Source organism: Haemaphysalis longicornis, unplaced genomic scaffold, assembly GCF_048455015.1.
Source record: "Haemaphysalis longicornis isolate Haplotype H1 unplaced genomic scaffold, Haemaphysalis longicornis Haplotype H1 scaffold_12, whole genome shotgun sequence".
In the NCBI taxonomy this organism is placed as follows: Eukaryota; Metazoa; Arthropoda; class Arachnida; order Ixodida; family Ixodidae; genus Haemaphysalis; species Haemaphysalis longicornis.
The window spans coordinates 100,176,320-100,198,387 of record NW_027526225.1 but is presented as its reverse complement, the minus strand read 5'-3'; the positions used below and the strand labels follow the sequence as shown (position 1 = coordinate 100,198,387).

General features: G+C 48.0%; 2 protein-coding genes across 4 annotated transcripts in view; one reads left to right on the top strand and one right to left on the bottom strand.

Moving 5' to 3' along the window:
* Window positions 1–884: 884 nt before the first annotated feature.
* LOC144162092 (uncharacterized) overlaps window positions 885–22,068 on the top strand; it is a 35,874-nt gene continuing 14,690 nt past the window's right edge. The window contains exons 1-3 of one of the 3 annotated variants that reach the window (XM_077692593.1): window positions 885–1,477; window positions 20,137–20,421; window positions 21,110–21,378. In XM_077692593.1, the coding sequence (XP_077548719.1) occupies window positions 1,087–1,477; window positions 20,137–20,421; window positions 21,110–21,378 (945 nt within the window). In that variant the 5' untranslated portion in view covers window positions 885–1,086. The remainder of the gene's footprint in view (window positions 1,478–20,136; window positions 20,422–21,109; window positions 21,379–22,068) is intronic. The other 2 variants (XM_077692594.1, XM_077692595.1) reach the window with 2 other exon arrangements.
* LOC144162193 (uncharacterized) lies at window positions 9,248–15,759 on the bottom strand. Its single transcript, XM_077692664.1, has 3 exons — window positions 15,253–15,759; window positions 11,334–11,423; window positions 9,248–9,355 (listed from the first exon to the last, which is right to left on the bottom strand). Exons 1-3 carry the CDS (start codon window positions 15,754–15,756, stop codon window positions 9,248–9,250), a joined length of 702 nt encoding a protein of 233 aa, XP_077548790.1. The 5' UTR covers window positions 15,757–15,759.

The following is a 22,068-nucleotide window of genomic DNA, read 5'->3' as shown; positions in this document are numbered from 1 at the left end:
CCAACGATCTATGGGGTTGACACTGAGACAAAGTGTAAGGAAAGACGGCCGTGATGAATGCATTGGTTCCTCCCTGACATTTCTATTATCTGCAATCTGACTGGTCGGCTACAAGGCTACAATAACAAAACCTAACGTATTTTCGTCAGCGCCACTTCAACTGTTCGTTCTTCTCGGCCTTGTTATCATGACGTTACCTTAGATGCCTTCTTTGTGTGGGCGCCCGTGCGGGAGTGGTGATAATCCCGGCTGTTGCTGTCTAGGAGAGGGCGCAGACACTTACGTGGTATGATCACGAAGTCAAAGACGATGCAGTTGTCTTCAAGAAAAACAGCCTAGAATAATCTTCTTTGATCTACAATGATACAAACTCGAGCAAGCTGGCGGGCATCCTCCGCACGTTGAAGGCATTCTTGGACGCCGGCGTTGAGGTCGCCGTCTTCTACGTGCGGAAGCATGGCGTCAAGCATCGTAGTCCGCCGTCTTTCATAGACAAGCTCGAACGGTGTCATCTGCGTAGTTTCCTGGATCGCTGTGTTGTACGCAAACGTGACATACGGGAAAACCTAGTCCCAAGTCTTATGTTCAACGTCGAGGTACACAGACAGCATATCCGCGGTCGTTTTGTTCAGACGTTCCGTTAATCCGTTCGTTTGGGGGTGATACGCCGTCGTTCTTCGGTGATCCGTGTTGCTGTAGCGTAAGATTCATTGCAATATGAATGCCACGAACCGAGCCCGTGGTATAAGTGGCATCTTTCCTACAACAAAATGGCCCCCCGAACCACCAGGATATAGAAAACGGCGCTGCTGCTTGCGAGGCAAACAGAAGCACAACGTGCCTATACTGGCGACTGCAAGGGCACTCCGTATCCCCTGCTAGACGAGCGTAGCATTGAAGCGTTTTGTCCTGCACGATTCTTCCGTCCCGTTCCCTCGTTCGTCCGGAAATCGTCCCGCTATCATAACTACCGAGTAGCCCCCCGTGATGCTCTGGAGAGTATCACACGTTAGCCGAAACAAGCTGATAGCGATAACGCAGGCGCTGAGATTAACTCCGCCCTTCTTCGCATCAGCACAGTAACGCATGCGCAAACCGAGTCTTTTTCACTTGGTCGCCCGTACCGTGTTGGGCGTGAATATCGTGCTGCTGTATGCTCCGTTTAGTTTTGTACGCGCCTGTAGATTTCTGAAAGCCTCGAGCAGCATGAGAGGTCGTCTTGAAATCGGCCGGCGGAGTATGACCTCGATACGGACGGGTTGCTCAACGAACGAACCTCCTGCTGGACTCAAGCGGCTGGGGTGCAAGGCCGCATACGCGAGACAAAGTGTATCTGCAGTGGAATGTGGTAATCGGCGCGTGTGCAGTTGTGAATTCGGCAACCATCGGCAATGGAACTGGAAATATCTATTGCGGCCCCGTGACATCCTGTCGTTAACCGAGGATGCCCAAAGCATCGCCGTCTTCAGGCTTCCAGGTAACGTACCTTTCAGCGCACACACGATTGCTGCAAGAGGTGTTTCTATTTTAAGAAAATGCGCACCCATACCTGTTGTGAGCGCCTGAAAGCCTATTCCGCAGAAAGAGTTTATGCGCGCTAGATTCGTCAGCGTGCTCAAGGCTTATGCACTGCAGTGTGGTTACAAATGGCGGCTCACAGGTGGCTCTGTATACTCAACACCCATTCATCTTGGCGCTTTGCCAAGGAACATTGTCATTCCGCCGTACGACCAGGTTTCCCGAATCCAACTGGCAGTGGCGTACGCAGGAAAAAAAAATGCATACGTGAAATTTAAAAAAGTGTATCGGGATTAAGACACACTTCTCAGGGCATATTTACCGCCCTCGAAATAACCCTCCACTTGTTCTCTTTATGTTTAGGCGGTGGCATTGAAATTGCCGTATCGTAATGGACGCAGACGTCGAAGTCGCGTACAGTCAAAAGGTTTATGACAGTAAACACGGGAGCGCGTCGCACTCAATATATGCAGAGCGCTCTGGTGAGAGGCTGGCGCGCTCTCGAAGTTTGTGCATAGAGAAAAAAAATATATGAGAGGACACTCGGACAATTCGCGGCCGAATATGGTTACTTGAACGCCTAACTTTTGATCCTTCCGGCAGTTGGCCCGAGTGGTAAAAATGTATGTTTAAAATTAGGTTAACACACAATATTGTACATTTAACATTTTGTTAGTTACTAGACTACACACTTTTATTTATGTAACAAGTTGAATAGTTCTGGATGTACAATTTTGTGACTTCTTTATGCACAATATAAAGGCAAGTCTGGCCAAGCCCCAAGCGCAAGCTGCCATTTGGCTTTTTCGGCAGCGTTTACGCGTGCTTTTCTGCAGCCTCGTGCTTGCTTGTGTTCTGGAGAAAGAAACGTCTTGTGCTTTCTTTGCGACATCGGTTTCGCATCCTGAACGAAAGGTGAGACTTTTTTTAAGTGCGTGTGTGGCGTATCATATTTACGTTTTCTTGTACTTCAAACGCTGCGAGCACTGCGTAGCCTCAGTTAAATCAGACATAGCTACTTCTGCGTCGTTAGGATTCGAGCTTAGGAAACGCCCCGGAAACGCGTGGCAGACCATTGTTTAGCCGGACGTAATAATATTTTAGGCAGGTTGTGCCGTTTGCTCAAGCTCTGAGGGATGTCAGCGGTACGCGCCCGTCGTCGCACGTAGCATTCACGCGCCGCAAATGACGGCGGTGAGTGAGAGTAGGCAACAGCGTGAAAAAAGATACTTCCCAGGATCGTTCCTTCTCTCGTGGAATCACCGACGTTTAATGGCTCTGCACACCACATACCCTAGGAAGCGACCATTGCATAGTCCAGCTCGATCTGCGACTCCATTATAAAATTGCCCGCAGTGCCCGCCAACGATTTCTTACAGACTTGGATGCCTTTAGGAAAACCTGTGCGGTGCACATGTTGAGGTCAACCGAAGTTACTTCTGACACGTATCAGTCAAGGGTCAATGAAATTATCGATTGCAAACGCGCTCACGACTGTCCCGTGGACCCTGGAATACCTGCTGAAACAGTAGACTCCCGCCTGCATCATCTTTGGGAGGCTTATCGCAGCATACAGCGTAGATCGCGCAAGCAGAAACAAAATAAACGCCTTAAAGTAGGGTTAAACACCCTAGCTTCAGCGATAGAATCTTATACTTCTAAGCTCGCACGAGCACAGTGGAGCCAAGTGTGTGAAGAGGTGAAAGGAAACCTCAGTATGAGGCGTACTTGGGTCCTCCTTAAACACACGCTGGATCCCAGTCACTCGCGCACAACTACTAATAATCGACTAATGAAAATCATTCAACGATTCCCCGGTGATGATACGCAACTCCTCGAACGGCTTCGTACACTTTACATATCCCAAGGGAACACCATAGAGCTCCCGGCATACGCAGGCAGTAGTAATCCGGATTTGGACCGGGAAATCTCAGAAACGGAAGTTAGAGCATCACAAATGAAGATCTGGCCTGACTCGGCGCATGGGCAAGATGGTATCACCAATAAACTCCTCCGAAACTTGGACGACAACGCCATCTCCATCCTTACACAATTTCACAATCACTTTTGGACTACAGGCATTCTGCCCTCTTCGCGGAAACACGCTAAAATAACCTTGATACCGAAACCTTGAAAACCATTGAAGCTGGAATATCTCAGGCCCATATCTCTAACTTTCAGTGGAGGGAAAGTTCTTGAACACGTAATTCATATCCGCCTAGTTCAACATCCCACCCAGGCCAATGCACTTTTACACACAATGCTAGCCTTCAGGCAGGGTCTCTCGACCCAGGATGTCCTCCTCCAACTCCGCCATGACATCATCATCCCTCCATCTAAGGTAGATACGGCTGCTATTCCAGCCTTAGACCTCACCAAAACCTTCGATAAAGTCTCACACAAACCTATCCTCCAAAATCTGGCAAAGACTCACCCCGGGCAGCGAGTTTACACTTGCAATAAAGAGTTTCTCAGTGATCGTACTGCTCTAATACACGTCGGTGACCTAGTATCCGACACTATTCACATTCCCTCAGTTGGCACCCCTCAAGGAGTGGTCCTCTCTCCCCTTCTTTTTTACCTGGCACTTCGTAATCTCCCTAAACGCTTAGCTCAAATCCCACACCTTAAACATAGTTTGTATGCCGGTGACATTACTCTATGGTTAGCCGGAGGTAGTGATGCACAAATTGATGAGGCACTTCAGGCAGGCACAGACGTCGTAGTCGCGGAAGCGGCAGCCGCTGGTCTTGAGTGCTCCTCTACTAAGTCGAAGCTCATGGCCCTTCCTGGTCCCCACCGGTCATGCTACACTCCGGACATTGCGGTAAAAATACAGAATAATTCCGTGCCAAGTGTCTCTCTGCTTAAAGTACTGGGCTTTATCATACAGCGCCACAGAGCCAACACTCGATACATCTCCCAGCTCACCTCTTATGTCAATCAAACTATGAACCTCATCCGTCGCATAACAGCCCGTAAGGAGGGAATGACCGAATTTGAGCGTCTGAGACTAATTCATGCCTTCGTGATACGTCGCATCGCATACTTTCTCCCATACCCTAAATCAGACTAAAACAGAACTGTATAAAGTAAATTGCCTGATCCTCAAAATCTACGAAACAGCGCTTCTAATCCCTCAAAGCACTTCCACTGCCAAACTGGAACGCCTAGGCATGTATAACCCAGCTGAAGAGCTCATGGAAGCCCACTCTGTGATTCAACTTTCCCGCCTTTCTACCACCCGTGCTGGCAGATCCATCTTAGATTCGCTCAGGCTTCGGGCACCGGCCTTTACTGACGAGAGAGTACGCATTCCTCCCGACTTGCACAATCTCCTACTCGTTCGGCCGATTCCCCGTAATATGCACCCGGAGCACAATGTTAAACGTCGGGAACATCGTGCACGCGTGCTCGCCCGTAAATACCTTTGGGCCCGACCACCGCCGAATATGTGGACGCCGCTAGTTATCGCCACCCCAATGCTTATGCAGTCACCGTACTCTTCGACCCTAATGCATCCCCTTTCCGATCACTAACTATCCTAACGCGCTCCCCTGCCATTGCGGAAAAGGCGGCCGTTGCACTTGCGCTCACCCACCGGCCTACCCCAACAATTGTTATTTCTGATTCGAAAACGGCCATTCGGAATTTTGCCCGGAGTAACAATTCCCTGCAGATTCTCAAAATGTTTCTTCAAAATCCTCCCACTTCCCACGCGGAGCTGATTTGGACTCCAGCCCATGCGGGGCTGGAAAGAAATGAAGCGGCTAACCTTTCAGCCCGAGAGGTAACCGTCCGAGCTGGGTCAAGTCTCGCACACCCTCCCATGGAACCCAATCAGCCTGTGACAGCCTGTTAACTTTCCAGGAAATTACCTGCCACTACCGCCTCTCTCGCCAGCGCTACCCTCCACCCCACTGGTCGCTTTCTATAGCAGAGGAGCGATACTGACGCCTTCTCCAAACCAATACCCTGTCGCGCCGGACTACATACAATTTATCCCTCAATATTTCCTTCTCACCAATTCCGTGATTGCGGAGCCCCCGAAACAGCCTCTCATATCATTTGGCAATGCCCCCACAACTGCTTCCCTCTCATCTCTTCTGAGGAGCTCTGGGAGGAGGCGTTACGCAGCTCGGAACCTCAAGTCCAGCAAGGACTTGCTGAACGAGTAGCTCAGGTAACCGGCACCCTCCAAGCGATGGTCACCACTCGTCGTTAGCCCAGCTAGTCCTCAAATAAATTTTTCTCTCTCCGTAGGCGAGGAGGACGAGCAGGAGCGAACTTTATTGACAGTGAAGTCGAGCGGGATCGTGGGCGGGGTCCTCAGTCCAGGACTCCGAGCAGGTGTTGTGCGCTGTTGGCTCCACTGAAGTTATAATATACGTGAGCCGACGCTGCGTAGTATTATACTAGCTAGCCATTGCTAGCTTGGCCAAGTGTTACTGCTAATATTTATTATGGCTGTGATGCACTGCGAAGCCGTCCGCGCGAACGAACGCGACGAAGTAGCCGTATCTGCATTATTTGTCTTATCTAGGCATAAACAGCATCCGTACGCTGATTGAAAAGTTTTACACGTGCCTGCATACCAAGCTGCCTGCGTACCAAGCGAACCCACTCGCTGTCGCCAAAGACGCGTGCGCGTCGCCTCGCTATGGCGGGTCAAGTGCGATGAAAACGCCTCTTTAGTCGGCAGGTAACAGCTAGCGTCACTAAATAAGCTACGCTTAAGAGTACCGCCACTTCGCGCACCCGGAGGCGTCTGGAGGCCATTTTGTTTCTGGCTTGCAGTGTTGTCATCTCTCCGAACGAAACCGCCGCCGGTTGTGACGGGCAGAGTGCGACCGGCAGCTCTAGCGCCCGCGCAGCCGAGGAGAGAGAGAGGAGAGGCGCCCAAAAACAAAATGGCTGCGCCCATATGTAAACAAACATCACGTGGTGCCGACCGATCAATGGAAATTCCGGCGGCACATAACAATGAGAGAAAAGAGTGCCGATACTCTAAAAGCCTTTATTTAGTGACGCTAGTAACAGCTTTGTTCGAGGCGGGGTGAGTATGCAGTGAATTGAAACCTCCAAATTTGGTCTTCGTTCTACATCGTATATCAAGTCCGGTATCGCAGGCATTGCATAGAACTGTTCCACACTTGCGGTTTTTTCAAGCGTTTGCTCTTTTTCCTCTAGTCATATTTTGGCTAGTTTCATCAAACACGTACTGCGCATACTTCACCTATTCACTATGAGCTGCGTGTGTTCTTGTCATGTTTTTCAGTCCATGGCCTCTGGGGGTCATCAGTACGACGCTCACTGCTCCTTGCCATCGTGCCCACACAGCGGCCAAATATACCTTCACCGGGTGCCCGGTCTTGGGATGCGTTTCTTTCGCGGGCCCATGGGGCAACAGGTGTGTTTGGGCTTTGTATTACGTTCATTTCACTCTCGCTGTTCATCCTGATTTTACAAAAAAAGACAAAGGGATTCAGGTTTGTGAGCAGCATTATCATTTTTATTATACCAAACAATAGCTCAATTACATTAAGAACGTGCCTAACCAGTGTTGCGCAATTACAAAGACGCATATTTTTAGGCTTGCTAATACCGAGACTGCACGATTGCTGAATAGAATAGAACTTCCTATGTTGTAAATAGGTAGCATGCGCTGGAGGCAATACTTGAGTACTAGTTGCAGTGAAATTTGCAGACTGTTAGCAGGTCATTTGTCATTGCAAACAGTTTGTGTACTGTTTTCCCTATCACCTGTGCAGGTCTACAGCATGGGTGGCCTACACTGGACGAATTACCATCAAGACAAAGGCAACCAGCCAGCCGCATTCGTCATACCAGACATGATGTAAGCACTTCATGGCACAGGACGTCGTGGATCCTGCCCTCACACGACGCACAAAAATGGCCGTACCAACTGTTTTCCCAGATTTATTCAGTTGTATTAATGACTCCCTGCAGTGCTTCTCGCTGACTTATTGATGCTCCTAGTGGGTACGGCAAATATATTCCATCTTTTGAGCCTCGTCATTCGCACCCGGAAATCAAATGCAAGTCTCGACAATCAATAAGATGTGGCAACTGAAAAGCCTATGATTGACACAAAGAACAAACTGTTTTTTATCTGTGGCACGTGCCTGATCTCGTTAAAACCCCTCACAATAGCGTCCAGTCTTCAAACAACACTCGCAAATTATTGCTGCTGCTGGTGCTAATAGTACTGTGAAACGGTACATCCAAGAAAAACCCTTGTACAATATTAAGGTAAGAGGTCATGCTAAATGTCGTTTGTCACCGTACGTGTTGCGTGTTGTTGGAGTGACCAAGATGGAAAAGAAGCGTGTTGGTACCTATGTTGTCGAATGCTTACATAACGTCCTCTCAAGGGTGGCTCTTTTGCTGCGCCTTAGAAGTTTGTCGGTACTTAGTGTAAGCCATCAACAGGGAAAACTTTAGGCGGGTGTTTTTTTTTTTTTTTTCTGGCGAACTGTGTACTGGTATCGTGGTAAATAGATGCACCTGTTGTAATTTCAGTGTACACCGACTGTGTAGTATGGTGGTTCTTTTCCGGGCTCTATGTTTTCAGGTGAAGCGCAGGTTGCAAATATACACAGTGCTTCCATGATGTGCTCCGTAAACGAAATTGCGCTGTAATTCTTCTTGTTATAATCAGGCAGACAAAATGTATATTGCCATGTTTTATCTACATACGTAGTGTAATCCGCGAACTATAGGTGGAACAGACATTTAAAAAAAAAAAGAAAGGGTAGGAAACTGTTGAAAAACAAACTTTTCGTACGAATTCCACGAATAAATGAATGGTGCAGAGAACGTCTACCCTTTCTTTTTTTTTTTCATTGGATGAAGTTGTATATTGCTGGGCTTTTTTTAGAAGAGTTTGTCGTCTGTGGTACCGCATATTTTTTCTTCATTTTTGTTGCTGTGGAGAGTTTGTGAGGAGCAGTTTATACGCACACGCATAGTGGCCTCCCTTTCCCTGTTCCCTCGCCCCAACCCACCAATGTTCTTAACAAGGGTGCACTGTAGCACACCTTCTGCACCTATATAAGCGTGCGTGCTTCTACGTTGTATGTTACTCAATATGAAGACTGGTCCTCCAGTCGAAACGTCGGTAAACCACTGTTGTTGTTTTTAATCAGGTGTCTACCATTTTCTCAACTAATTCTTCTGGATCCTCGAGAAGTTTCTTCTACTGCGATATATATATATATATATATATATATATATATATATATATATATATATATATATATATATATATATATATACACACACACAGAATATTGCAAGCTGAGCCAATCGTAGGGTGCGTATGATCCCCGCCCTGCGTCGTCATCTCCGGAGGCTTCGGGTGTGACGTAGGCAGTGCCGCATTTGCTTGTATTTGTAGACGTAATTATTTAATAACTGTTTTATCTCCGCACCGACCCTGACAATTCCTTTTAAGTCTGTGGCTGCGTTCCGATTCGCGGACATCTGGGTAGACAGTTTACGAAGCAGTTTAATTAGACCTCTAAAGGAATAATTCGAACGGCGCAGCGGTCATGAATGCAACACCAACGCAGGCGACCACTTTGTTGCAGTGTACTAGAAGGTACAGGTATGTTGTGCTGGGGAAAAAGCAATGGAGAGAGCGTTGGAGCACGTTTAATGGTCAAGAACTTCACCACACAATGACAGACAATGTATCAAAAAGCACCTACACTCTTCTCTGTGACGTGCTAGTGTGAGTAGCGCAGTGTGGTGTTTCTAATCCACCGCTTGTCTGGATGAGGAGAAGTGAGTAGGTCATCACGACGGCCAAAAACTGCACAGAACGAAAAATCCCAGACGTTATTAATGTTTGGACGCACGCGTGCAGAAGGAAACTTTCCCTTTGAGCCCCTAGGCTCAGTAAGTGGCATTATTTCCAGGGGCAGGTAATACTGCCACACAGAAAATTGCTGTAGAACATTTGGGATATGCCAGGTAAAAATTGTACGAATTGTTAAAGGCGTTACCTCGCAACTTGTTCCCTTTGTTTTCATAACAACATTAGCGGACACATACCGTTTGATACCTTATGTGCGTATTATGAACTAAATGCCACTAATGGCAGGAAAACATTTTCGTCGGCGGTACTCACCCGTGGCTATTAAGAACATACAGGCACTCACGCACACAACACACATTCACGCACCCACACTAACACACACACGCACGCACAAAAACACACACAGAACACTTGCGGTCTCTCTATCTGTCTTTCTGTCTCTCTCTCCATCAGATCTCATTTACACACGACCTCTTTGCTTTTTCTTCATCCGTTCAAAAAATCACAACTTCATGGCTCATCGCACAGCAGTCAAATTATTCCTACAGTCATGGTCATACGCAATCAAAAAGGGCGCCAATACCGAAGCTCGCAAAGCCTACGTGAAACCCCAATGGTGGATCTGGTAAAGGCAATGCGCTGGCACACGCACCTGGGATCAGTAATACATATTTACGGAATTGTAACGCATTTTGAGGGCAGCGCTTTCTTTTTAATTACGATAGTATGCCCTTTGGCATAGAGTACAAAAGGTACAAGTTGGCACCCGCTTCGCGAAGAAAGTCCAGAAGACAGCGGGTTTCAGAACCATGTTGAGCGATAAATTTTAGTGCGGAAATGAATACATATACCACCCGGGAATGCAGGAGACTGTTGTCTTTTGAACAACAGAAGCTTTTTTTTTATGGCTCCTCATCCGTGGGATCTAAAAATATAGCACTCGCCTTAATAGGGTAAAACTAAAAAAAACTGTGGTTGATTCCTCTGTCATAGTAATGGGCAAAACACAAAAGTGAAATGTGCAGCGAAATCTGCAGTTCAGCACGATTAGCCGGTCAGCGGCTGTCTTGTGGGTGTGCTTGGCAGGTCGCTTCGGCAAAGGTGCACTGGCGGAAGTGACGACAGTGAAATCTTGGTGTATGCCGGCATAAAAACTTTCGTGTTAAAATATAAAACCCGAAAACAAAAAAAAAACCCTAAGTGTAACGTACTCTGCTGTACTATAGGTTACTTCGCCGCAAGACGACCCTGTGTGCAAGGGTGCACTCTTTACAGGCCGCTTCCTTTTGTTGTACTGGCGTCATTTCCGTGACGGATAGGACGTCAGAGAAATCTTTGTGAATCCAGGAATAAATCATTTTATTGTTAAAAAAGTATTCCCTCCGTAAATGGCCGTGCTTCACTGCAACACACGTTGTGAGTAAGCCAGTGTACAAAGGCCAAGCTACCTGCCGCGGTGGCTCAGTGGCTAAGGCGTTGCGCTGCTGAGCACGAGGTCGCAGGTTCGATTCCCGGCCGCGGCGGCCGCTTTTCTGATGGAGGCGAAAAGCAAAAACGCCCGTGTGCGCGAGATTTCGGCGCACGTTAAAGATCCCCAGGTGGTCAAAATTAATCCGGAGCCCTTCCCTACGGCGCGCCTCATCGCCTGCGTTGCGTTGGCGCGTTTAACCCTACAATCAATCAACAAAGGCCAAGCTAACGCCGATCACCTTAAACCCAGCTTCACCTCTAAACAGAAATGCACTGCTAGGAAGACAGTTGTTAGAGCCAGTATGGGATATATTAAAATATGGAGGCCATAAGATATTTTCTCATTCTTATGTACTTTTCAATAGTGAACAGACGCCGCTGAGCAAGGCATTCACACCACCGCGAGGACGTGACTGATGCGATACGTGTAGCATATACCGGTGGCCGCTCAGAGTCCCGCAACAGAACGGTGCGTGCACGAGTTCGACGAACTAGCATTTACCGACGTCAGCATGGGCCGGTCGACAGTGAAGAATCCGTGGCCGCTAAAGCACAGCTGCTCTTCGTCTATGGTCATGCTGAACAACTCCATCTGAAAGAGGGCAGACTGTGAGAACACGCAGTAAAAGCATGTAACGATGTAATCAAAATATGTAATGAGTGAAACGTGCCCACGATTGAAATGTGAGTAAATATTTGGAGAGGAGAAAATATGGGCGGTCAGTTTCCAGCGATAAATAAAAATACCCTAAATTGGCAAAAAGCGAAAAGCCGCAAAGCCAGATCCGTATCAGCGGCTTTAAGGGAGCCATGAAAACAGCAAAATTGTTACAGCTTTTTCGGGATAACAGTAACACCAATTTTCCAGTAAGCGTACGGCAAATAATTGAGACAAAGAAAAAATTCCCCCGCATTTCCCCGAAGGGGAGTATGAGGAAGTGCGAAGCACGGGGTGATGCTATGAGGGGGAGTTTGTTGAAGTTTGGTGGCATTTTGCCCGTTAGTTACATTAACACCCCCTCGTGATCACGTTCGGCTTAACACGCCTCGTTTGTCCCTCTGCGGAAATCTTGGTGAATTAACGTGTATGTTCGAGAGGAGGAGCGCACCGCACCGCACCGCAGCGCACCGCAGCTGCGAAGCGCCGACCAGAGTGAAGGGAGAGGAGGCGCAGTCACGTGAGAGAATGCAGAACTAGCGGGTTTGTAGTATCACGTGTACACCACGCAGTTATCAAGCCGCTATAACGCCGCTGAGTCGCCAACGCACGCCGCTGACGACGTAGTTTGAATGCGTTAAAGATATATGGCGCGTTACTAACACTGATATCAACGTCGCGTCCGTGGCTTAGTAAAAGAGGATGCCATCGGCACTCGGTGTTCCCAGGTGGTCTCCCTCCCAAGTACTGACCGAGCCCAATGCTGATTTTGGCACGGTGACTGGCAAAGTAGGCCAGCGTTTTTCGAGAACATGCCTTGGACGACAACTCCGACCAGGTACCTGGGTATCCCGCTTGAAAACTATCAGGACGCTAGCGAGTACTGGGACAGAGAAACTGATAGAGTTAGAGAGAAATTAGCACAATGGGGGGGAAGGGATCTGTCAATGTTTGCCCGTGCATCAGTATGTAATGTGTTTGCCGTTGCCAAGGTATGGTACGTCCTTCAGGCGATTTGTATGTCAAAAAGGAACATACAAAAGCTGCACAGAGTGTTTGCGGTGTTTTTGTGGGGCTCAAGTTGGGAGCGCATGAGTCGAACTAATTTGTTTCGCTCGGTTAAAAGTGGTGGATTGGGACTGGCACATTTGTTTATCCGTCAAATAGTTTCCCGGTTTATGTTTCTGAGAGAGCAGAGAGATTGCTTTCTACGTACTGTGGTGCAAGTCCGACTACGTGATGCTATTCCAGACTATGTAGTTTATACTTCTGAAATCCGATGTGTACGTGTGCGTGGGTTCTTGCGCGAAGTCGTGGATGCTTTTAAGATTTTGAGGGTTAGGTTTTCCCCGGAGTATTTGAGTAGTGTACCACGAAAGAGTTTATACAAAGATATGATTGATGTGTGTCTACCTGTACCGGTTTATCGTCAGTTGTATGCAGTAGGTTCAGGAAAAGATGTTCTAAAAAGAGTGAAACGAATGCCAGTACGTTCATCCGTTAAATCTTTTTTCTTCAAACTTCATAGCGGCACGCTACCGGTAAAACCCTGGCTGCAGGAAAAAGGACTATATGTGCACCCATGGACACTTAACTGTTGATTATGCCAAAAGCTAGAAACAATTGAGCACATCTTTCTGGACTGTTGGGACGCGGTGTTCCACTGGGACATCCTCCAACGAACCTTGAAAAAAGACTTACCATTAACGCCTTATGGCATTCGCTTTTTGCCCGTAAACAATGATGGAGGTGTGCCCTATGATATGTTCATGGCACTTAGTATGCATTGTATGTGGAAAACTCGAGTGGCAGTTCAAAATGCTGAAGAGGATGCTCGCACGGTGCGGGAGTACTTCATTGAAAGCGTTGTTTATATAAGAGAAGTGTTTAGAGTCATGCCGGAAAAACCTGAGTGGTTACCCATTCTGGATGTTCTAGCGCAGTTTAAGATGTTTTAAACCACCCCCATCAGCCGACTGGTGGCTGGAGCTACTAATTTTTGTACTGTGCAGTGCGTTGTGTGTTGTCGCCAAGCAGGCAATAAAGAAAAAAAAAAGCGTCCGTGGCTTAGTCGGTAGAGCGTCGCGCTGCGGCCGCAAAGTCCGCAGATCGAAACCTGGCGCCGGATGCTGTTTTTTTTTTTATATATATATAGTGTAGTGGCCTGGCTGGCGCGCCGAGAGAGGGTGTTGCGAGCTGGAGAGTAGTAAAGGGGCTTTAGGAGAGTAGGCGAGGGGCGAGAGGAGGCGCTATGCGAGCGCGACGATTCAGGCTCGCTTAAGAAGTGCATTCGCACTTATTCCTGGCCAATCTCCCACGTGGGTATGTGCCATGTCAGCGGCCAGGCAGCGCGCGCCCATCTCCCCCCGTTGCTAAGGAAGACGAAAAGCGCGCGCACCCGCAGCTGTTGCTATGCTGACGGCGGAAGGTTCGGGGTCGCTTATAAAGTGCATTCGCACTTAAAAATTCCAGCAGTTGTGGCTGCTCGGTGACTTTCCGCGGATTTCGCACTTAAAAATTCCAGCAGGTGTGGCTGCCAGCAGTTGTGGCTGCTCGGCGACTTTCCGCGGATTTCGCACTTAAAAATTCCAGCAGTTGTGGCTGCTCGGCGACTTTCCGCGGATTTTTCTACAGCATTTTGTTCGTGCGATTGGCAACCACCGACCTAAGCGGCCCTTAAGAAAATTCACGGGGTTATTGCAGTGGGGCCTCTATTTCTGCTTGATTAGATATCTTGAGTGGTATTATGCAGGTAACAAACTTTAAGCATATTTTTAGTGTTGGCCCATATGACTTCACGACTGTTCGTAACACGTGGCGCAAGATTTCAAAGTTTTGCAGTATTTCTGCCGCTTTCTCGGTTTAAAAAGCGTCTTTCTTGGTTTGAATAAAACATTGTCGAACGATAGCTTGGTTTTCGTGCCGAAAGCGCGAAGTGAACGCGCGCACAATTGTACCGCAAGACAAAACACAGACGCTGCTCGGAGCAGACGCAGGCCTAGGCGCGAATGCCAAGTGAACTTAAATGCACCCTGCGCCATATTGTATAATTTTCTGGTGGCACGCGCACTGTACCCTTGCATCGACTGAGAAGTTAGGCGCTTTCCCTGCGTAACCACACGAGGGTATGGCTTGTATTTGGTTGAACTTGGATTGACTCTACGAGGAATTGACGGAACGAAGCGCTTTCTGGGTTTATACGTGGAGTGATAGAGTTTTCGCTCTAAGGCAGCGATTGCAGCAAAGCGGACCATTTTGCACAAGCTCGGTAGGTTATTAATCCTTATTTCAGAACAAGTCTGGTCCGTTCCGGTAACACTTCGAATCAAGTGGTAAACGTTCAGGGACTACTTGAAACAAGTGGGAACAGTTGAGGTCCCGCTTTGAATCAAGAACTACCGGTTGAGAAGCCTGTTGAAACAAGTGGGAACAGTTCGCCTCCCCCTTTGAGCAAGTGGTTCAAAGCAGGAACCACTTGAAACTAGTGGTAACAGTTCAAGTTCCGCCTTGAACAATGTGGTACCCGTTCAGGAACCACTTGAAGCGAGTGGGAACAGTTTACGTCCCCCTTTTAACCAAGTGGAACCTGTTCAGAGACCTCTTGAAACAAGTGAGACCTTCTCAGGAGCTTCTTTAAGGCAAGTGAAAATATTTTGAATGAGGTGGACCACTTATAATTCTACTTGAAATTTTTATCCGAGAAGTAAATGCGCCCAGCGGGAATTCCCGCAGAGATTTCTATCGCCTAGAACAACCTCCTTACCTGTCGAGCGATCCTTGCCGGAACCTCAGTTGTGGATGCGGACTGCAGAACTGACTTGAGTTTGCGGCCTTGAGTTTTGATGTCGCTCGCCGACAAAGCCACATCCACAATGGCTAAGTACGTGAACATCGCGTAAAACGCCGTACCGAGCACCATACTCGAGGGAGGGTTGCCGGCAAATATTGCATATACGATCATGCAGACGACGAACGTGGAGCACATGAAGACCACAACCAGGGCGTAGCGAAGCCAGCTGTCTACCTGCGACACGATCTTCGCCGTGGCGACGTAGCTAAAACGAATACGGTCGACGTCGAACGCCAGGCGTTGCGCTTCACCGTCTCTGACGGCTCTACGAACGATATCCTTTGCAGCACCTACTTGGTAGCTGAGGTAGTTCGAAAGCACGACGCAGAGATACCTCTCGAGAAAAAGCACCATCGACCCGATGACGAGGTAGTACATAATGAAGATTCCTGAAAGCGTACGGAGAGTCCAGGCCATTACCGCCGGAAGGTCGGCCGTTAGTTTAGCCATGACGAAGACACGACACAAGCCACACATTGTCAATGGTACGCCAAACCCTACTATTCTGCCGTAGCGGTAAGCCCTAGAACGGATATTGTCTTGAGACTGAAAGCCGATTGAGAACTCTAGTTTCTTGAGCGCGCGAAGAACATTTACAAGTTCGGAGGTGCCAGCATTGAGACAGAAAAAGTTCGTAAGAACTTTCACTGCATCGATAAGGTGCAGGGAAATGAAGAGTTTTTCGAAGAAGTTGTCCTTACCGGGTTCCAGCCACGACACGCGCCGTGCAATCATGCAACTCTCGAAGGTGCACACGATAACTGCCATAAAAATAACGTACGCCAAGTACAGAAACTTGATGCTCGGCTCGTAATGCTCGAAGTTACTTCCCGACGCACCCGACACAAAGAGGCATCCGCCGACGCGTGCGATTCGTGCGTAAAGCGTAAACCTTTCTTCCGCAAAGGAGGCCATGGATACCTTTTGTGTTTAATAGCAGATGTAAGGACTGCGATATGTTTTCTGCACACAGTAAAACCTATTCTCGCAAAGGTGCCACAAATCAGGCTCTTTTAACACTTCTTTCAACGGCAGTAGAAAAGAGACCTTGGTGAGGAAGTGGACATTTCGGTTTAAATGAGGCCTCACTCGGGTGTGAAAGATGTCGTTCTCTCCTACGTATGCTCTGTTTTTTTCTCTCTTGCATACGCCCAGCATGTCTTCGATTTATTGGTGTTTTGAGAGAGGAAATGTGCGGACGTTAGAACCAGTTACAAGAAAAAGCAAGAACGCCGTTATGAATGCACGCAACTTCCCAGAAAGATTTGTAATCGTCATTTCTTATGCCTTCTTAGGGGTAATATACTTCCGCACCCTCTCCCTCCCCATACGAACTAACACAAGAAGAATTTCGTCCTATGCCGCTCAGTGTTTTGGCCGTGGGCCTGGCAACGTTGTCACGTATCTTCACTGCGGAACTTCCAAGTATTTCAAACATACCGATGATAGACCTGGGTGAGAGTGACAGGTGCGTTATGAAGTGCTGCCTTGAGATGACGGATCACAAAAGGACACGCCATTTGCTGCCTAGGCAAGCGGCATTTGCCTAAGCATTTGCGAAGACATTCCCCTGAATTTCTCAGGAACGCAAGCTTGCAGACTGGCAAGTGGACGGAAGGGCACAAACCTGTGCATTGTTCTTCGATATATTTGCACTATACTAATGTATTTTTTGGAAAAAAAAGGTTTGCCAACTGGCACCAACACGAGCTCTGTTCAAATAAATAATCCCCCAAAAAGCTTTTTTTGTACACAAAGGAACGTAGCAGCCAATCTCGAAAACTTTGTGGTTGTGTGTTATTTTGTTTTTAATCTTTTCAGTGGGAAAAATTGTTAGCAGTTCTGAATTTCTTTTCTCACGAGCTGCATGAATGTACCATAGGATACGCAATAGCTAGATAATTTTATAAAATGATAGTGCAATGAAAGCGACGCGAGATAACGTTACGAAAGAAGCGCTTCGGTACGCAACCAGACAGCAATAGTAGTCTGACCGAAGTCACAACGTCTGTTAAAGCGAAGCCTTTTTTCGATTTTCTCCCGGCGTTCTGGGGCGTGCTGCTGCTTCTGCTGCATCCTTTCTGGGTGCGCCGCTGCGTTTTATCCTGCACGAGTCAACGCTGGCCTCCACATATCGCGCCTGCGGAGCCGGGAAAGCGACTCGCGGGAAACTAAAGGGGGGTGGGTGGGAGGCTGAAGGCGTCTGGGAAGGTTACACCAGATTAAGAAGGATCGACGTTTGGGCCAGTTGGTATTCGTTGAAAATCTTCGAATAACAGCGTAAAAACACAGACACTAGCGGAAGAAAATGACAGGACAACGCGGTCCCACAAGCAATTTTATTGAAACCACATCGCCACATAAGTACCACAACCCACACCCTCGTGCCCACAGATCATGACACACAGCAGATTATACATGTCTCATATTGACTTATCCAAAAACAAATATTCTTTCTCATGCAATGCTATCGACGGTTCACTAATGCACAAGTGAGATCCTTTTCTGATGTGAAATGCCCCGATAATCTCCCTAGTTTGCTGATTGTCATGAGCCGAAAGGATGGTGGTATCTCGAGACAGAGGAACGCACCTTTGTTCAGAACAATGCTGAGTGATATGTGAAAACGTCTTAAGTTTTAGTGGGTGTTTGTGTTGTAATAATCTAATATTAATACAACGACCGGTCTGACCGACATACGCGTGACCACAGTCAGAAGCAATTTTATAGATAACGCCCGTTTTACACTCGACAAACCGGGACCTGTTTTTGACAGTACAAGTTTTTCTTTTTTACTCCGAGATCAGGTGGCGCTAACTTTCTTTCTACGTGACCACTAATTTTTGCCATCTTATTTGGGCCTGAAAAAAACATTTACTCCAAAACGGCTAGCCACATTCCTGAGACAGCGTTGTCCTGTAATTTTCTTCCGCTAGTGTCGGTTTTTTTGCACTGTTATTCGAAGATGTTTTACACCAGATTAACGCTGGCCTGCCCATATCACACAGGGGGGGGTCGGTCGGGGAAGGAGCTGGCAACCCCACTTCATGCGTGCGTGGCGTTTTGTTTTCTTGGAGCTGGTGGCGGCTTTGCCACGGAAATTGAGATGTTGAACGTCTCTTGTGACGCCTCGTGTTTCCCGACGAACTCGCTCCTCCTCCCCATCCTGGAAAAGTAGCGATGGGCCAAGCAAAATAACTCTAAAAAAGGCCACGCGCGGGTTCATTTCAAGCCAGGTATGGCAAGATGAAAGCTCCGCGTTACGTTGACTCCCTGCTATGCATGAGATCCACTTTTTTTTGTTCCCGTGCCACAATCCTATGGCTTCCGTGACAAGGAACCCCACTCGCCCTCAACTTACCTGTCCGCGACGATTGCCTCGCGGCCGTGAGTGAGCACGCACGAGCGGCGACTTCCTTCTCATCTGTTCCGCCGTTACTGCCTGTCAAAATGCGCGCACGAAGGGAACAAATCAATCGATCGTCGAACATTTAAAACTCCAAGCACGCCACGTAAAGCGAACTTCGTGAGCAATAATCAGCACCGTCATTCCAAGTCGGCAAAAGCCACGCCCACGCCCCATACCCAAAAAGTAACGATATCCGATTCACCAATGAAGGACAACAGGAGTGAAGAAAGGCGTCTTCAGGGTTGTTTTGTTCTTCTTCATTGATATTCCTCGGTCACACAATGCATGACGACACTCCGCAAGGCGAACTTGGGGCGCAAGGCTAAATTTTAACGGCTGCAGTATTTCCAAGTCATAGAAACTTGAGGTGAGCTGTTGTCGGCAAGACCCGTTCGAAAAGCTGTTTTTCTTAAACGTTTTTGATTTTGGCGTGAAAAAATCGCTCGAGATTCACACAATATATGACAACGCTTAAAATCTATATTCGCGTCTTCTGACCGTCTTTGTTTCTCGCAACAAACGCAGGAGCCAGAATTTTTACAACAAAAAGTAAATTGAAGTTACATTACAAGTACCGCGTCATGTAAAATGTACCTGCATAAATTTTACATGAAACGTGTCGTTAACAAGTATTTTTTTGCACTGTACACAGTGCCGTAAGTGTAAGCAGCCGTTTTCATTCCGTACGTTTTGTGAAGTTTCAAGAAGTTGCTTGCGCGAAAGTAAAGCTCCCCCCCAAACGTGGACGCCTGTTAGAGGTAGTGTCGCCTGTCAAATCGGACAAGAGGTTTTTTTCGCCCGCACGCGCGCGCACGAACGTGCACACGCCGGCAAGCATGGGTTCACAAGCTGAGCAGGTTTCAAAATTATCGCTCTATGATAACCCAATCACACACAAGAATTATTTCAACACACCAAGAGGAGCGTTACTTGTCTTTGCTTATTGTTTTTTAGTCTGGCAAAGTTAACTCCGTCATTCAGACGATTCAAAAGACAGCGACTATTAAGCGCAATTTTTTTCTAATTCTAAGCAGTGCACAAGCCCCACTTAAATTCCACTGGCTCTATCCTACATGGTTCCGTACCCCTGCATAAATTCTGCGATCCATGGTGGAGGAATGTTCGGCAGACTTCAAAGCATGGTCGCAAGACTGCGTGACCAGTGGGGGGAGCGGCTGTCCAGCTGTAGTTTACGGTCCCGACTCCCAGCTTCGGCTGCAGCCGGAACTGCAGCAGGCGTCGACAACTTAGCCTTGAACTGAGGACTCCACCCCGCATTTCGATGCTGTGCTCTCTCTCTCTCTCTCTCTCTCTCTCTCTCTCTCTCTCTCTCTCTCTCTCTCTCTCTCTCTCTCTCTCTCTCTCTCTCTCTCTCTTGGTTTGCGCAGACACCAGTAGCCCGCCTTGGAGTTACAAACCGGCAGCGGTCTCTCTTGTTGGCACAATGTCCTCGCCGGCGTTATTACCGCACAAGACGCAGGTCATTCGGCAGGGCACCATAGCCAAGACGTGCCAGCCGTTCTACGCGGGATTCCGTATCATAGGACGCTTTCATCGTCTCGTGGGATGCTCGTTCTTGGAAAACCTCCCCGCCGCCGATTACGAGCGCGTGCGAGCTAAGAGAACCAGCTTGTACCTGCTGTACCAGCTCTTCATATGGTCCTTTCTTCTGCGTAAGTACCATGCAATGCCAGAACATGGCGATGTGAATAAAAGCTTGATTTGTCACTTTTAAGTATTCCGAATTTTAAAGAACTCTTATTACCAAAAGCGGCATAAAAAGACGTGGGGATCACAGGTCTTGCTTCCTCACTACCAACTAATCTTGACTAGATCGCTTCATGTGGCAGGAGCAATGACCGGGGTACTACGTCTGCACTAATAGCAATTAATTCACCTTCGCATTTGTACATCCCATTGACCACTTAGCAATAGGAAACTTCCAGCAAGACCAGCCACTCCCTGTGTGAAACTTTGATCATAGGTTTTCTTTTTCAAGCAGCGTTACAGAAGGGGATTCCACTATACTGCGGCTGCTTTCCTCCGTGTTATCAGCTTTGAATACTTCTGGAATGAAGCACTGATATTTCACGTGCTTTATAAATCTGCAGACGTGAACAGACTGAATATACCTGTGAGTCAAGAAAATATTAACGGCGCAGAAACAGGTGGAACCCGTAAAAAAAAAAAAAGGAAGGGAAGGTACTGTTGTCACTGGATTGATATGTCGGCCTCAGTCCCTCCTTTGGCGTTTCTCTACTGTCCTTCGGCCACTTGCGGGAAGACGCATTCTCCGATGCCGTGACAGCCGGGTCAAGTGACGTGCACGGTTGCTTCCCACCCTATATTAATTACTCGCAGTGGTGGGCTTGTCCATGTACGTGGAGTCGCAGCAGAGCAATTCCAAGATGACGGACGCGGCCCAGCTGAACAAGAGCATCTACCTCACCTTCTGCACGGCGGTGTACGTAGAGGCGGCCTTAAACAGCGTCCTGCTGCTACTCCGGGCGCCCACGTTCGTCGAGATTCTCCGCATGCTCTGCGGTCTCCTCGTCGAAGCGGACTTTGGCGTGCCGCCTCGCCTGCAGCGCCAAATGCAACGCTTCGCGTGGAAGGTGGTTGCGTTTCAGGTGTGTGAGACACGTGTTCCTCTCAGTGGCCCGCGCCTTAAGCTACACCTTTCCCCAGGTGGTCAAAATTAATCCGGAGCCCTCCACTACGGCGCGCCTCATCGCCTGCGTTGCGTCGGCGCGTTAAACCCCAAAATCAATCAATCAATCAATCAATCAATTAAGCTACACCTTATGATACAAAGAAAAGCGTAGGCACATCTGGCCGAGAACGCTCTGGATAGCTACGTAAAAGTGTTCATTATCTACAGTTTTATAGTGCTGCGTTTTAAGGAAACAATGCCGCGTTGGCACTCAGTGGGAGAAGCCTTCTCCTTGCAGTAGAACAAAATAGGCTGATGATGATAATGATGCGTGCCAGGACTGAGATCGCCACGTTCTCGCACAGCGGCCGATGCCTGGAACAACTATCTCGCCAGTGGAGAAAAGTTGAGGTTGAGCGAAGGACCTCTAATAAATGTAAGTGTTCATATTTTGAGGTGGAAATTGTATAACGTAAAAAGGATTCAGGAAAAAGTGGGAACTGATGAAGTCAGTTCTCATCAACGAGGCACCCTATCTCTGAAATCAACACTGCATCGCGAACCTTTACGGAACCAAAAAATATTGCCGAGGAATTTAAAAAGTTTTCAACGGTAATGACATGACTACGGCCACCGTTGCCTCTCCTACGTACATGGTGCAGTTGTC